Source organism: Anopheles gambiae, chromosome 2 (assembly GCF_943734735.2).
Source record: "Anopheles gambiae chromosome 2, idAnoGambNW_F1_1, whole genome shotgun sequence".
NCBI classification, from domain to species: Eukaryota; Metazoa; Arthropoda; class Insecta; order Diptera; family Culicidae; genus Anopheles; species Anopheles gambiae.
In genome coordinates this window covers 82143572-82160661 of record NC_064601.1, presented here as the reverse complement: position 1 = coordinate 82160661, position 17090 = coordinate 82143572, and the positions used below count along the sequence as shown (strand labels likewise).

Below are 17090 nucleotides of genomic sequence, written 5' to 3'. Positions count from 1 at the left end.
ATTTTTCTCAGCTCGCTCTGGTTCCTGCTATGTTTCTCTCTCGTTCTCTCTCTATATCTCTCTCGCGATCTCGCTCTCTCTCCCTCTCTTTCCCTTCGCTCGCTTAGCCAGAGTGCATCGGTAGGAAGCGTAGTCGTGGAAGGTGGGAAAGTGTATGGGAAAACCTCCGCATACTTCGACAACTATTTCCACAACCCGCGCTCGTTGGCACGACGAGAGTCACTGGTAAGGGGGAAGGAGGAAAGGAGGTTTGCTGTGGTTCTTTACTGGGACCGTTTCTGACGCAGGGGAATGTTTGACGGACGCGGGTATATATTGACGCGCCGTGTACAGTGCACTGTCAATCGTTGTTCGTTCGTACGGTTCACTAGCTATTGCAGGAGTTGCATCGGAGTAGTAGTATTACAGTGCGGGTCGCAATAAACGCTGCAGAGCTGTTGTGAAGAACTAGGATGCCATTTGTTCAACATGGCTGATATTTGAAGTACTTAAAACTACAAAAGTCTTAATTTTTTGCGATGAATCGAATAAAAAAAACCTATTCGTTTCGATTCTTTGTGAGTCATAACCAAATTTCGGATCGTAGAACTTAGTCCTAGTTCGGGCCGATCTGGTGATAGAGTCGTCAACTAGTACGACTTTAACAACATGCTCGTGAGGGGTTCAAGCACCAAATGGTCCGTTTACCCCATACATAAGACTAACTATCCTGCTATGGTAATAAATAAGTCACTGGAAGCCGAGTCCTGAAAGCCCACTAGTGGTACAGAGCTTTTGTTAGCTCATAGTAAAACTGAGATGTGGGATAGCGAATCGATTCCTTGTGATTGGAATCTCCCGTATAGAAGAAGGTAAACAGATTGGACTGCAACAACTACGGGGGTATTACGGTATTAATACCTATTATTCCTATTACTGCCTATAAAATATTCTCCCTGATCTTTCAGGATTGACTTGTCCCTTACGTCAAAGAGATAGTCGGAAACTATCAAAGAGGATTCCGAAACGGAAAATCATCCACTGGAGAAGATAGCATAATACAGACAAAACACGTACCATCTCATCATTGATTTCCAAGCCAGCTAGATAGCATAGCTGGGGTAAAAATGTAAGACGCCATGAGCTCATTTGAAATCCCAGCCAAACTGATAAGGACAGTTAAAATGACTATGACCAACTCAGGGCTATCAGCACAGGTCTGTGCCAAAGGGACGAGTTTGCTTGTCTGCTATTCAACTTGGTGCCACAGGGCAATCCAGGACTCAAGGGTGGAGACTTCGGCAACCATCTTCCATAAGTCAACCTAGACCCTGGCGTACGCTGATCATATGTACATAATTGGTCTGCGGCACTCCTAAGTAGCAGAAGCCTGCCAAGAGATCGAACTGGTGGAGAGAGAAACTTGGATTGCAGATAACCAAGGCAAAGACCAATCTGATGGTGGCAACATCAGCGGCTCTACGAACAATATTCAAAATAACGTAAAGGTTACGGACAGATAGGTGAACGCACTTTAGAAGTCGTCCAACATTTCGCGACGGATGAAGCTGGGACTATATTGTACCTAAATAGTACACAGCTAAATAGTACACGCGTACTCACATACGCGTCTGAGACATGGACAATGTCTAAACTTGACGAAACCCTCTTAGCCGTGTTCGAGAGGAAGATGCTCAGAAGAATTTTTAACCCCATAAGCGTGGAAGCCGATATATCGACGAGCTATATGAGGTGTTCGGCCACCTCACTGTCGTGCAGCGTATCAAGCTTCCCTGGCTCCAGTGGGCTGGCCATGTTATACGTACGAAAAAGGACCACCCAGCTCTTACAGTCTTTTTTTGGAAGATTGGATTGGATTGGAAGGAACGTTTGGATTCCAAATTTAGGTATCAATATGGCGCGGAGATGTCCACCATTAAGCCCGTGCTAACATTTTGTAGACAAAGTAAGTAAGTAACTTAACCTGCAGATCAGCAACTTTAAGAGGTAAGCAGGCAGAAAATTAATAAACAACATTGAAATTGCACAACACCAAACGCAATAGAACCCGAATAAGGAAATCGCGACCAGCTGAAAAAGAGCTCTTATATATGGAATTTTTTTGATGCTTCTTTTTGCATTATTTTATATTATTTAATTATAATTAATGTCTTACACCCCTGTAATGAACCAACTTCGTTTGCAGCGAATACTAACCCTCATCCATCTAAATTCTTTGACACAGATTCGTTCTTTTCGTACCTTGTTTTCTCGCGTTTCGTTATGCCATGTAGCTTTGTAGATGTTTGTAGAATTGAACTGAAGATGTTGGGCCTCATAATTATTGCTTTGGCCTCTCATCTTTGGTATTATGGACACTTCAGCTTTAAATTATACGAAGATACCATTTGATTTCAAGACACACATTATATTCTATAGCCTTGCGTGGGAAACGAGGCATCAAGGTCTTTCGTGCTTTAACTGCATCTGGAGCACAGGGAAAGGTCTTAAGACATTCCGTAAAAAACGTCTAAAATAAGCTGCAGGATCATGTTAAACTTAGGATTAACCCATTAGAAAAATATTAACTTCAATAATTCACAGTTTTAGCACTTGTAAGGTATTGAGTTCATGTTAATTGTACCATATATTCATGTTAATAGTTTTAACTCTTGCTCTTTCACACCAGATGAGCGGCGTTTCAATTGCCATTTGGATAAGTATCATTTCCTTTCTAATTAATCTCCTACAAACAACTGCAAACGATAATATCACGTAAAACAAAACGAAGGAATTAAGATAATAAAATATATTACTGGAAAAAAGATTAACTTTGTTTTTTTTTTTATAATAATCCTTTGAAAACACTATTTCCATAGATGTATGTATGAAATATACGTATCACGTTTTGCAATAACTAAAAAAATTACTTTCACGAGTTAGACTTATATCATAATGTAAGGCGAATATGCTGTTTGTAACATTCTTTACAAAAGTAGAATTCTAGAATAATTCTGCGCTGCTACCAACAACAATTTAATCTTAAGATTAAAGTATCTAAGTTTAATTTTTTAATGTGAATGACATAGTTATGGTGCCCTTTACTACAAATCTGGGTTGGATAGGCATGGTTAATACGCATTTAACAAGCATTTAGATCGAAACAAGAACGTAATTGTTTAGAGTGGTCTCGTTGGTAGAATCCTTTCTAAAGCTTAGAAAGGCCATGTGGTTGTCGTAAACCAAAGCGGATTACCCTACGTTTTGTATCGGCAATATCCTGCGGTAGGCGTATGGAACACATGCATAAAATGTAACATTTAATTGGGATTATGCACCCGAAATGCACGCGCCATGCGTTGCAGGCATGAGTATAATAACGTGCTCTAATGGAATAGCCCACACATGTTCGATGCAAGGTGATAAGTGAACGGAACGTTATTTAAAATGCGAGCGTATTTGTTACATTCAGCAATAAACAGGGAAAGCCTTTCAATGTTTCGGTTCGTATCGATCGCGTGGTAATAAATATAACTTCCCATGAGAAACTTTTTCGTCCACACTCGTGGATAACGCATGACGCAAGTCGATATTGGAAAGATAGTACGCGTGGAATGCTGTGAGTATTGAATTGATAACACGTTTCACACAGTTTTGGGTTTGCTATAGAACATGTGATAAAATATTATTACACGAGCCCAACGATATGATAGAAAATGGTGAGAAAACGATGCACCTGGGAAACATACGTGACAGAAAAAACAGAAAGTTATAACTGATGCTGACCTACAGCTACAAAGCGTGAACAGCAAACTTTTTCTTTTCCCATGTGTAGCAAAGAGTCATACATTATTGATTGATTAAAAATAAACCTTAACTTGTTGAATTGTTTTTTATCACATACAATAACTTAAAGATCATTGACTAACATGAATATAATCTATTTTATAGAAAAAAAAGTGTTTGGATCTTACTTTCAACTTTTCGTCTGTTTCAAATAGCAGATTTCCATAAAATTCAACTGAATCTATACATATTAAAATGTTTCGATATTTTTTTACTTCATATTTTAATTAAATTCCTCACTCTCCTTTGTCTTGCTGTATTCTGTTCGACCTGTTTTCTGTCTATTCCTAAAATAGCTTTAGAATGGTAATTGATACTCCCTCATCATTATAGGAACTAGTCCGCCTAATTGTTAATGCTGCAGGACTTCCAAAATATCCTGTAATTAAATCTTTAAATTGTTTAAAGCGTTGTTGGCAATCTGCTTGTATTCTGTTACTGTTAATAATTTGTTAAATCAGGAGTGATTCAGGACATTATATTAAAGTAAACAGGATGCTTTTTTGCTCGATTGATGAATTTTAAAACATTGAGAGGAATGGATAAAGAAGGGTACAATCGACTAATTTCATGGTTCGTAGGAAGTGTACTTAAAACAAAAGAAAAATAAAAAGTGATAAATAACAAATATTTATATTCAATTTTCACGAACCTTTTATTTACATACATGTTAATGAGTCGATTAAAAATGCTACATCACGCAGAATATTATCAAAAGCATCTTTTGCATCGTGCAAATTATATTTAAAAACTTTATCAGTAATTTTGCGATTCCTTGACACCTCTAGCCCATTTCAAAAGAAATGTATCGTTGCCCGTTCGATGGATGCGTCCTATTCAAAGCTTCGAGCATAATAGATTTAAGTTTAGAATATTTCTCGTTTGTTAGTCAGACTTATTTCTTGACAAACAGGTGAAAAGCATGTCCTGAAGGGTGGTTTCGACATAGACAGGTAAACTAGAGCTAAGGACAAGGCGGTGTGTGAAGCATATTTAAATCCAGATGTATTCTTTAAAATGCCTAGCATTTAACCATTCAACTTTGTAACGTCACAACTGATAAGATTTGTTGCTCCTAAGGCCAAGATAGATTTCGCAAATAGAGATGTTTCTAATCCTATGTCTGGGAGTTCTAAAAAAAGAGTGATTTGTTGTATTACTAGTTTGTAATTTCATCTCAGCACTAAACGATTTGTATGTTAAACTACTCCTTTGTTTTTTAACACACTGATATAATACAGATAACATTACGTTTTGACTAACACCTTGCTGATTTTGTGTGTGCATAAAATGAGGAAATTTTGCAGAGAGTTGGGTGAAGTCAAATAATAAAAAGGATGTCAAAAAATCAGTACAGGATTTGTGTAGGTTTATCATTCTTCAAAGATTTCAAACAATTGAGAAAAACGTCCGATAATTTTTACCGCCTTTTCTATTCAAAGACAACTCACTGACAAGAAGGATAGTGTCACTGACAATGAAACTTGAAAATATAATCTACTATCGCTTAGATTAAGCTTAATATTAAATAAGGCCGGTCCGCGAACCAAATGCGGCCCGCCGCAACATTAAATCTGGCCCACAAATGGATTTGAATGAGTTTACAAGATGGAAAGGAACTCTTTTTATAAAATTACTGAAAATTTACGCAATATGGCCGAAACCGTTCGCTCTGAATAAAAAAAAGAATATCTTTAATACCGTCATACTATTCAATCTTTTATTATCGTTATATACATTGGCGGACTAATTACTACAGGGGTTTCAGGAGTTCTCATAATTTTGCGAAACTTTTTTGCCTCTTTGCAGGCCATTCAGATAGCTGATGAAATATGTCAAATATGTCTTATGCCAATCCTAAACGATTGAAGCTTTGTTATGAATTCTGTTACAAAAACTATATTTTTCTCCTAAAATTATTTTAGCATAGCTCCTCAAACTCAAGTGATGAATTTTGATATCGTTCAAATGCTTGTATATCATGAAGCCGTTCATTTTGCTTATTCAAAGTTACCTCCAGAGATATCATATTTTGTTCAAAAAATAATATTGCGTCCAGCGTTCGCTTTCAGCAGGAACCGAGATCGAACTTATCTACTTCTATTACAATTAGTTTTAATATTAGGAATTACCAATATTTAACATTGAATGATACTATAACAGAGAAACAACAATATCCCCAATCGTATTGCGTGATATCATAAAGCAATTATTCAGTAAAACAAACAGTAGCAAAGTTAACACGTTTGTAAATGTAAAATTTAAGACTGCTAAGGAATATTCATCTACTGGTCGAATCAAACATTTTCTTATGGTTATGTACACCTATGCAAAAGCTTAGCATGCTTTTTCCGAAAGCTTGCTGTTAGTTTCAACGAAAACCTGCACATTTCGAAAATCGCTAGCTATGACGTACCAGCTATACGATGGAATGTCAAATATTCATTCATAAAAGTGGTTCAATCGGGGTACCCTGCCGAGGGTGGACATTGTGGAGAACGCAACGAGGGCGAAGAGTTTTCGAACAGTTTTACATCAGACCGGATGCGCATGCTCGAAGGCTCGCTCCCACTCGTGATGTGGTCGTGTGGAGGCGACCGTTTGTAAATAAGATCAATAATTGAGTCGAATCCGCCGTCGTTGCATTCACACGTCGTTGCGTTCATGTTCGCAGTCCTCGCCAGCGACGTTTCGGTGTAATACCCAGTGTCACAGAATTCAGTGTGTCGAAGAGGGGTGAAAAATCTTCAATCACACTGATTAGTGCTCCGTGGTGAGGTGAGCGTGCTAATACTGGAAAGTTTGGCATACCAAAGTTTGCTGTCCTTGCTGTCCAGAAACCCGTGGTGGCTGGCAAGTTCCAAGCTTTTAGCTCAACTACATGTTGGCTGTTGGGGAGATTTTTCTATATCTCTCTTTCTTTTTCTTGGCCTTTCATCGCATATTGGTTTCCCCTCCTCAGTTAGTGTGCATGTGTTGTATGAGTGTCTGTCTGTGGATGTGTGTGTGAGCGTTTGTACATGTATTTGAGTGTGTAGGTGGGTCCAGCAGATGGGACGAGTGCTGTGAAAAAGCTCAGCACAGTGAATTTTGACACATAGATCGTCCTCTGAGGCAGCACTCCAACGGTGTGTGCAGGCATAGACGAATAAGTGCCACTTAAGGGGGCTAGAGAGAAGAAAAAAATAGCTCTTCACGTTCGCCGTGTGGTGTTTGCAGGTGGGAAAATAAAAACTCACAGCCTACAAGGAAGTGTAGCTACTGCTTGCGAAAGACACTGGTGCTTGGGAAGGTGGGCTGTGTGCAGGCAGGCTGCGTAACCAGCAGTGGGGAAAATATTGATAGTTTCACCCTGGCAGGAGCCCTCACTTGTGCACCGTGGGTCAACCCAGTTAACACATACTCTTATTCTTTTTAGGATTGCTTCCGTTTCGCACGGGTAACGCTTTTCAAGTGGTGTTAAAACATAGTATCATACAGCAAAGTGCGATAGTGCGGAAGATAAAATAAACTGCAGCAGCTTCGATTCAGTGACGGAGGACGACTATAGTGTGACAGCGCGAGTGTCTGTGTGTGTCTGTGTGTGTGACTATCCTGCTGGAGAAATTAAGTGATTCCGGATCCAGCGTCGACGAGGCGCTCGTACCCTAAGCTAAACACATAACACGCATCCTCCGCACAAGAAGGGCAGCTACAGCCAACTCGTTAACCGAGCTCGGAAGTTTTCCAGTGGAATTTTCCATCAGCAAACAGTCACTGCATAGAAAAAGGTACGTGCATGAATTTCCTCCACCGTCAGGTCTGATCCGTCCTGTCACTGTCAACAAGAGACTTTCCTACCACTGGAAGACGTCATACGAGAGGACGTACGAAGGGTTGGCGAAGAGAAGAACCTAACGAGGCAGTGGGTCGCAGTGTGCAGTGCGGGGTGGTACAGTAAAAGTAGCACAATGTCAAAAAAGCCCGTCATGTTTTTCTCGCGCTGCTCGCTGCTGTATTACGCAAGACATACACCATCCGCTTCGGGAAGGTCAATCACTAAAATGCTAACTATTGACGCCAGCGGCAACGCCAGTCTTGGAGACTGGTCTTTTGGGCTCAGGTTTTTTTACTGCTCACTATTGCTGTCCGGACCAATTGCTGGGCTGCTGGCGGTATTATCTGATTCTGCCTCGAGAGCAAGAACACGCTCAACGGCGCAGCGCTCATCTGATGCATAAATGTATGAGCGACTAACGAAAAAATCAATAACAATCACAGATAGCCATAAGTTAAGCTGCGGCTTTTTATGTGGGTTGAAAATCAGGGGATGGGAAGGGTGCGCGGGACACGTTATGTTCTGACCGTGCGATTAATTGTTTCCGTTTTAACGAAGCTAGCTGCCGGAGATTGGGTAGCTTCCTTCACTTGAAACGGCATAGGCAGAAAAATACGTTGGTAGGCAGATTGAAAGATGAAAAGTGTTAAACTTATTTTTTGTCATTGTACGTGCTTATAAATATTGACACAGTTTTTTAAAGTTACTTGATAACCTTGAAAGTTTGCTTTTCATACCATTTCCTTTGGTTTAAAAGATATGTATAAAGTTTAATTCAAAAATTGTTTTTACACCAAATAAATATTTTGAGGTTTATTTTATCATTTTCCAATTAAAGGCTATTCTATCTATGTACATTAAAACCAGAATGTTTGTTTGATGTTTATGACTGCTTTCGATTTTATATTGATGGTCAAGAGAACGAAAAAAATAATAAAACATTTTTTTTCTTTCGAGTGCTATCAAATTAAAAAAAAAAATGACTGCTTGACTGTAGATGAATTACAACACAATACAGCAGTCATTTTGATATAAATTGATATAAATATAAATATAAATATATATATATATATGTATATATATATATATATATATATATATATATATATATATATATATATATATATATATATATATATATATATATATATATATATATATATATATATATATATATATATATATATATATATATATATATATATATATATATATATATATATATATATATTAAGTTACCCACTATTGAAGATCGTTCACAGCGAAAAACAATGTAATTATGAAATGTTGCTATTTGGCCATAAATCAAATTTGATCATTTCATTTCTTCAGAAAATTTCTTGACAAAGACTAGAAAAAAGATTTCTAAAACAATTGGTAAACCAAAATCACTTCAATCGGTATGACAGGTTTCAAAAACTTCTAGTTAACGATCTAGTTTTGAGAAATGTTTTTATAAGAAGAAGAAGAACACATTGTAGCATTCTATGACAAATGGAAATTTTTCATGTAATGTTTTAAAGTTTCCAGTATTTTTTGTATTTTGGACTTAAAGACAATGTAGAATAAAATAACTAGACATTGAAAGCATGTTGATGTTGATTTGAATACAACAAACTGCTGAAAATAGTAAGAAAACATCATAAAATCTATTTTTTTAATCAGGAGGGACGGCTTTGCCGTATGGCTCTCATAAAATCTATTACAAAATAATAAAAGGCTAATAAAACACCTTTCTCCAGCTGTTTGGAATAAATATTAGCAGGAGAAAAATACATCTTGTGGAAATGGTTGCTCAAAACTAACTTAAACGAACACTGCTCGTGTTAAAGCAAGCATTTAAAATGCATTGCCCGAGCATTGCATATTTACTGCTTCGCTCTTTCCTAAGCCATGCGTCACCTCTCATCATCGCTGATCAATTAGCACCCACGCACGGTATTGCTGCAAATGAAAGCGTGCCCAAAGCCTATTCGTATGCAAACTACTTGTTTTGTAAGTGGTAAAACCACGTGTCAAGGAAATGTAAATAAGAATTTCGATTGCGCAATCGTTTGTGTATTTTCCTCGAATGTGAAGCAAACCGTACACGGCAAGGCTATCGCAACGAAACAATACAGAAACACGCGACTCGCTCCTTCTTTTTCGGACAAATCGCAGCTGAAGCACATCGTTCGAAATGCAAACGCACAGCAACGTCACAAATGCCTCTTTACCGGGGTTCGAAAGCGTAGTATCGCCGGGGTCAAGCTCAAGCGATTTCAATCGCCCTTCTTTGAATGGTCATTCACAAAGCGGGTTCTAGTCAACGGCTTTTGTTACGGGGCTTTTGGGATTGGGAGTAGGGATGTTCTTACACGCCTCCCATTTCGGATGCGCGTTTAGATTGCACCGATCGCTAAAGGTGAGAGCAGCAAGATCAGCGATCAACCTTTCAGAGCAAAGAATCGTCGGAGGTATCGGGAGTGAGGCTTGGCTTCCAGAACCGGGCTGGATTATAAAACGGGAACCGTAACATTCCAACACCGTCAGAAGTTTGTTGGCCCTACCCGAAGCGGTACAGTAAGTTCTCCGGTGTCCACCAAACGCTGTCCAGCTGAGATCTGCGGTCTGTCGCCGGGAACCGGTAAATGATCCCCTTGGGTTTGGGCAACTCCGATCGAAGGTGAAAGTGTAGCGTGTTGTGAGAATTAGAAAACGTCTTCGAGCTGTTGCTATAGAAAGAGAGTAGAAAAAGAAAAGTGAAAGTAACATGAACAAAGCTAATCTCTACCAGCAAGCGAATGGCGTGCAGCGGCGCGATGCGATGGAGATATTGAAAGAATACGCACCACTCATCAGCTGTCCAAGGGATGGCGAAGAGGTTGCCCTGTTAGACATTGGGTGTGGCAGCGGGGACGTGTTGGTGGACTACATTCTACCGGTGCTGAGCCGCGGAAGCACTCCTGTGGCGCGCGCATTGGCGACAGACATCTCGGAGCAGATGGTGCGCCATGCACGTGAGTCGTACCGTCACGTTAAGACGATCGAGTTCGACACCCTTGACATCGGCATCAAACTCGATAGTGCAAAGTTGTCCCGCTGGGGACAATTTAGTCACGTTACCTCGTTCTACTGCCTACACTGGGTTCAGAATCAGCAGTAAGTACCTTAAAAAAATGCAACTGTAATGTGCATTGATGTCGATTTTAACGTGACGCGATATTGATTGCAGCGTAGCCTTTTCCAACATCTACAACCTTCTGCAGCATGGCGGTGACTGTCTGCTGGTGTTTTTGGCAAACAACCCAATCTTTGACATATACAACCAACTGTCTCGCTCACCCAAGTGGTCCAAGTATATGTACGACGTAGAAAAGTACATTTCGCCCTACCAGTATTGTGAAAATCCAGCAAGTGAGATCGAGGATCTGCTGTGCACGGTGGGCTTTCAGCAGTATCAGATACAGGTTCGCGACAAGCTGTACGTGTACGAAGGGCTGGACAATTTGAAACGTAAGTGCGTTTGTCATGACTTGAAATGACTTGTTTATCATGAGTGTGGAAATTCATTTTGTTTTTTTTTTTCAATTCGTTCCTACAGGAGCAGTTTTGGCTGTGAATCCATTCAGTGAACGAATGCCACCAGAACTGCAGGATAGGTTCCTACTGGACTATATCGCTGTTGTGCGGCAGATGTATTTGACCAAAACTGGCAGCGAAGAGAATGATTGCAATCTTCAATTCATATCCCCATACAAGTTGGTGGTTGTTTATGCGAAGAAATAACAAACAAATGGAAGCATTGGATATACCTACCGGAATACTTTGAAAACGGAATTCATCAGAAATGTTTCAATATGATAGTTCTGGAAGCCAAGCCCGGTTCTGGAAGCCAAGCCTACATTAACATGAAATACACCCTTTTTAAGCAAACTGTTTCTAGCTCTTAAAGTTCAATAAATTTATTTTTACCTCGGAAATGGTTATTATTAACAAATGACTAATATTTGCGTTTACTGTTAACTGTTTGCAAAGTACAATCAACTACACTATTATCCAAAAAACGATTTTTTTTAACAAATACCCCTGTACTCGACCAGTCTATACTGCCTATTGAAAAATAAACCGAACAGAGCTATTAGAGCTATTATTTTGCTCGAAGAACGTGTATCGAAATGGTGATAAGAAAACAGCCCAACCAAGCATACCGCATGCGCTATTGCAGTGAGTTCATGAGTGTGCTATTTATTAAGTTCACCTCCATGCGCTTGTGAGGCTTTGCAGCCCTGGCGCAAGGTCTAGATTATCAACAAGAAACTGTATTGCTTGCCGTGTGCGATCGGTTCTAGTGGCCCAACCTAGAGCTGGTGGCATTAGTTTCGCCACAACCTCATACGATGCATGATTGCAGTGCAGTGGTTGTATACGATTATTGTTATGCATTCGAGCACCAGAAAGGTCATACAAAGTGTAAGAAAACGTATTTGCAACAACTGTTGTAGGATAGATTACAGTGACTTGGTGGACCAGATAACAATCTTATGTGCTGACATGTTCTGCGCTTGAAACAGCTTACTTGATAGGTGTGATTCATACCATATAAATCTATTTACCCACATAGATGGCCGGCGGTGGTGATCCCAAGTGGCAGAAAGATGCGTCCGATCAGAACTTTGACTACATGTTCAAATTGCTCATCATCGGCAACTCGAGCGTCGGCAAGACCAGCTTCCTGTTCCGCTACGCAGACGATTCGTTTACCTCAGCTTTCGTGTCGACGGTGGGCATTGATTTCAAGGTCAAAACCGTGTTCCGTCACGACAAGCGTGTGAAACTACAGATTTGGGTAAGTATGTGTGGTGGTGACATATTTAAAAAATATTCAAAATTTCCTTTGTGTCACTCTCACTTACAGGATACTGCCGGACAGGAGCGATATCGCACAATCACGACAGCATACTATCGCGGTGCAATGGGTTTCATTTTGATGTATGACATCACCAACGAGGAAAGCTTCAATTCGGTACAGGATTGGTAAGGATGTTGTACAGAATGGTGGAAAAGCAGTTTTTCTGCCTTGCCATGTATCAATCGTAACTTTCCAATCTTCTTCGTCAGGGTTACCCAAATTAAAACCTATTCCTGGGACAACGCACAAGTCATCCTGGTCGGCAACAAGTGCGACATGGAGGACGAGCGAGTGATCTCGTTCGAGCGTGGCAAGCAGCTGGCCGACCAGCTTGGCGTGGAATTCTTCGAAACGTCCGCCAAGGAGAATGTACACGTTACGGTAGAGTATTGAGACGCAGTGGTATCACGGAAGCCTTAGCAATGAGATTAATATATTTCAATTCTCCTTTTCTACTCCACACCACCACCATCACGGCTGCATATAAAGGACGTGTTTGAGCGGCTGGTAGACATCATCTGTGACAAGATGTCGGAGAGCTTAGATTCCGATCCAACACTGGTGGCCGGTGGTCCGAAGGGCCAGCGACTGACTGACCAGCCAGGACAGGGGCCACCCAATGCAAACTGTAACTGCTAAAAGAAGCAACCTCTTCAAATTTGCTTGCGGGTGCTCGCACCTTTCGAGCGCCCGTGTAAGGTTTTTTGGTGTAGCTAAAGAAGAACGCCCCCCCCCCCTAAAACCCCAACTGAAACACATACGCAAACAAATATCCCTACACAGACTCAAACACCTTCAAGCACTCGTTATGCTTTCCTAGCCGAAAGCGGCCCACGGAAGATCCAGTGTCGTGAACTGTGAACTTCTATGGCAAAATACACAACACAACAATGTAGCAAACCGATTTGAACCACAGACGGTGCAGTATGCCGAAGGCGAACACAAACCACTGCTACTGCTGTGGTGTAACCAAACGTCCAACCGTGGGCGAGGACTATCGAGCATTGCAGTGAGGTTTGAGGTGGAAGTATAGTGGAATATTTGGAATATAGCAACCTGAGTTGTATTGGAAACATTAAGATATGAGCATGTGTATGTGTATGTAACGGACAAAATGTGGTTTACGGATGGATGGGTTTTCGTAGTAAGACGATGGAACAACACATTGGTACATTAACCACTAATCAAATACAAAACCAGACAAAAAACAACAATCCATACGTCTCGTAACTATTGGGAAGAGAGAACGAGTTATAAAAAACAAACAAACAAACAAAAAAAAACAAACAAAAACATCCACTAAGCAGAGCAAAAGGATAAAATTAAATTAATCCAATTTAAAAAAATACACACACACAAACAGAATGATTATTAGAATTTATTCCGTAATTTAATGAAAGTATAACTTCAGTAAGTGCAGAAAATATTCATATCGAAGAAAAAACCAAGAACGCAAATTTGCAAAACATTAATACACTTCAAGGTCACTGTGTGTAGCTATGGGTTAGTCATTTCAACGCAGCATGAGAGTATATTTAAAAATGGACCTAGTGTTGAAACAATAGCGCAGAGTCGGATAGCATAAAACGACGCCATTTTACATAAAAAAGTGATGTTGTTTTGTTGGTTGCATAAATCGGTCTATTATTGTAAACATATTATCATTCAGTGTGACAAGTCGCAACAACGGTCGCTTAAAAGTTCCGTGTGTCGATGCGATAGGTGCGTGAGTACGTGAACGAACAACGGCAAAACATAAATAGGCACAGATGATGTAGTGAGTGTACGATGGTAAAGGAAAGCACCATATGGTCGTTGAGGCTGCTAGACCGTTTCCGATGTTTGGTTTCAACCGCATTTCGTGGTTCGTTTTAGCTCGGGGATTTGATGATCCAGCTCTGGTTCCAGCATGCGAGAACCGAGCAAGCACTGCAGATGTGTAGTTTCATCCAGCCAACTAGATCCGGCTCAGATTAAAGACATGGATGGCGTGGCGATCATTCGATGAGTTCGTATAAGGTGAGGATTTGTATTGTTTAGATACGTTGTTTGTAGCGAGGAGTGACAATAAGCTTAAGGATGAAGGTAAAATTCAAATTCAATCCCATTATTGTTTCACGAAAGGATGTATAAGTGGCAAAAAAACGAGTCGTACCCTGACATGGGTCATGTTTGAGAGCAAATTTGAGCTGTTGGTCACAAAAAGTCATACACACACAAACACAAACAGCATTTTAAGCTCAGTTAGGTGGACGTATACATCTTAGGATGTGTTTTATTCGAACTTCTTTAAAAAAAATAACTATCACATGTTATGGAAGCAGTATTACCAATGTACAGAAAGTTGTTCGTAGGATGCCCATCGTATCAAGTTCATTGAAGCTTTTCGTTTCATGTAATGTAATTTAAAAAAAATCTGTTGCTTTCAACGCTTTACTTTGTTTAGTTAGAAAAAGAAGAACCAGTATTTATGTTGGAACTTGTAGCGGGATAATCGGTTAAAGAAGCCATTTTATTTTAAAGAAGATCTCATAAACAATCACGCCAACCATATGCTGCACAACCTCGCGGCACGAACTACTTATGTTTGGGAAACGAATGACCAAAAACCATTTGGAATCTGTCATTTAAATATAAATATATATACATACATGTGTCATTATCATCCTCACTGTGCAAAACTACACATCCTCATATAGCGTTACGAGGAACGAGTTGTTCAATGCGGCAAGCGAAACGCGAATAGAACTTTATTTTAGTCTAAGTAACAAATCACATCGACTTTGAAAATAGTATAAACATATTACAAGGTTGAGATTAGTGCGGAGAGGGTTTGAAGTGATTCACAAAACAGCAAAAAAAACTCTGCGGACAGGTTTAGTTTCAAAAACTGTATGCAAAACGAGGCGGTGCATGTAATTCAATTAATGGACGATAATTCAGTGTTAAAAAATAGCAGAAAACAAACATTCGACGTATGTATGTGTATACGTTCATGTTCGAAAAAAGTATTTTTATCGTACGTTTCAAAAAACCAAATATGCATCTACATGTGCCTACTTTGCAGCTGCAGTGAAAGATAGAAGGAATTATTCATGTCCTAATATGTAGACGTTCCTCCATAGGCTTTAATCAACCGGTTAACATTGAACTCGTTCACTCTCCGCAAGGTGTAAAGCCGTGCAAAAGCATCGCTACTCCACGCATCTATGCCATGCTACGCGTTCAAAGCAGCGGCAAAGCATTATCTTTCTAGCTACACATTTTGTTCGCAATTGCAATGGAATGCAATTTGTGAGGTCACCGTACACTGCAATCAAGCAGACTCGTTTTTCTACATATCTTTTTCGCGCGACCACCACCACACCTCTTAGTATGAACCTATAACAAAAGTCTTATGAAAGTTGTTCAACTTCAACAAGTGTAACTTTAAAAGCTTATCATTCGGCAACAATTCCTTCATTTTCGCCTCATTGTGCACACTCGCGGTGTGCTGTTGGCAGAATGAATCCGATGATCTGGATTGCTTTTGATTAGCACACTGTAAAGTGCTTCTACATTTGATCTGCTGCGTTCTTGAGCAACTCACGAGTCCCTATCTCACGAAAACGATTAGAACCAGTCGGATACAAACACATCGAAATGTATCAGAATGAAACTAAAACTAAAGCGCAACAGAGCCCCGCAGACAAAATAGAAAACGTATTAGGATACGCGTGCGTCAAGCTAGTACAGTTTCTTAATCAACCGACCGGCAAAAACCAGAGCAAGGTAAATTATTGGTCATCATAATTGTTGTCATAATTAAAAGTATATATATACATATATATATACATATATATATTTAGCAAAATATATACGAGGGAACCTGGTCCTGTAAGCTCGAAAATATGCTCAATTTTACGTTTCTAAAAATTCCATTTGCAGGTAAGTAAAGTGTTTCCTCTTTAGAAATTTGTGTAATTGCACTGTTTTATTGTTATATCACATCACGAGTGCTAAGATTCATAAATGAATGTTTGCATACGTTTCACTTTATATTACGCTATCCCCGAAATAACAAATCATACAATTTTCGACGCTTAACCAACGCCATGATATGGTGTAGCTCAACGTACCTTAAAGAGCTCAGCTACAAAAAAAACACGAAATGTAATTGCATTAATTGCTCGAATGATACTAAACCCAATTTTTTCAATAGGCTTAACTGGGACATTTTTAATAGCTTTTAGATCACCTGATCTTTCCATTCATCATGATGTCACCTAAGTACGATTTCTCAGATCACACTCCTTAGACTGCATATTCTTTCCATTCGTCAGAAGATTGCACTGTCTCGTGATTATGACTCTAGCGCATTCGGTTCAAAAGGCTACTGAGTGAAGCGATATTTTTTTTTATGTGATTGCGATTACGTCAATGTGATCTGAATAGTCCATCCTTTGAAGTGACCTATAAAAATTGAGTCCCAGATATCTGCAGCAGCTTTCCAGAGCTTCAAGTGAAAATTGGTGGATTTAATATATATTTGTCATAGAAATTGGAGACATTGGAACA

At 39.6% G+C, this 17090-nt stretch overlaps 2 protein-coding genes across 6 annotated transcripts; both read left to right on the top strand.

Annotated features, from left to right (window-relative positions):
• The first annotated feature begins 6526 nt into the window (after positions 1-6526).
• Positions 6527-16422, top strand: LOC1274970 (ras-related protein Rab-3). Of its 5 annotated transcripts, none has more exons than XM_061652127.1 (6): positions 6527-6598; positions 7244-7595; positions 12246-12470; positions 12540-12658; positions 12743-12914; positions 13023-16422. In XM_061652127.1, the coding sequence occupies exons 3-6, from the start codon at positions 12246-12248 to the stop codon at positions 13170-13172; spliced, it is 666 nt and encodes a 221-aa protein (XP_061508111.1). In that variant the 5' UTR covers positions 6527-6598; positions 7244-7595; the 3' UTR covers positions 13173-16422. The 5 variants fall into 5 exon arrangements, with proteins under 5 accessions (XP_061508111.1, XP_314172.1, XP_061508109.1 ...); XM_314172.5 differs by having other exon boundaries at positions 6527-6603; XM_061652125.1 differs by lacking the exon at positions 6527-6598 and adding an exon at positions 6648-7044.
• Positions 9749-11621, top strand: LOC1274971 (juvenile hormone acid O-methyltransferase). The gene is made up of 3 exons (XM_314173.5): positions 9749-10783; positions 10857-11137; positions 11226-11621. The coding sequence occupies exons 1-3, from the start codon at positions 10395-10397 to the stop codon at positions 11408-11410; spliced, it is 855 nt and encodes a 284-aa protein (XP_314173.1). The 5' UTR covers positions 9749-10394; the 3' UTR covers positions 11411-11621.
• Positions 16423-17090: the final 668 nt, after the last annotated feature.

Coding starts and splice junctions, on each gene's coding strand:
- LOC1274971 (XM_314173.5), top strand. CDS start 10,395: ATGAACAAAGCTAATCTCTACCAGCAAGCGAATGGCGTGCAGCGGCGC. Junction 10,784..10,856: donor CACTGGGTTCAGAATCAGCA/GTAAGTACCTTA, acceptor TATTGATTGCAG/CGTAGCCTTTTCCAACATCT. Junction 11,138..11,225: donor AGGGCTGGACAATTTGAAAC/GTAAGTGCGTTT, acceptor TCGTTCCTACAG/GAGCAGTTTTGGCTGTGAAT.
- LOC1274970 (XM_061652124.1), top strand. CDS start 12,026: ATGATTGCAGTGCAGTGGTTGTATACGATTATTGTTATGCATTCGAGC. Junction 12,471..12,539: donor GTGTGAAACTACAGATTTGG/GTAAGTATGTGT, acceptor TCTCACTTACAG/GATACTGCCGGACAGGAGCG. Junction 12,915..13,022: donor AGGAGAATGTACACGTTACG/GTAGAGTATTGA, acceptor CTGCATATAAAG/GACGTGTTTGAGCGGCTGGT.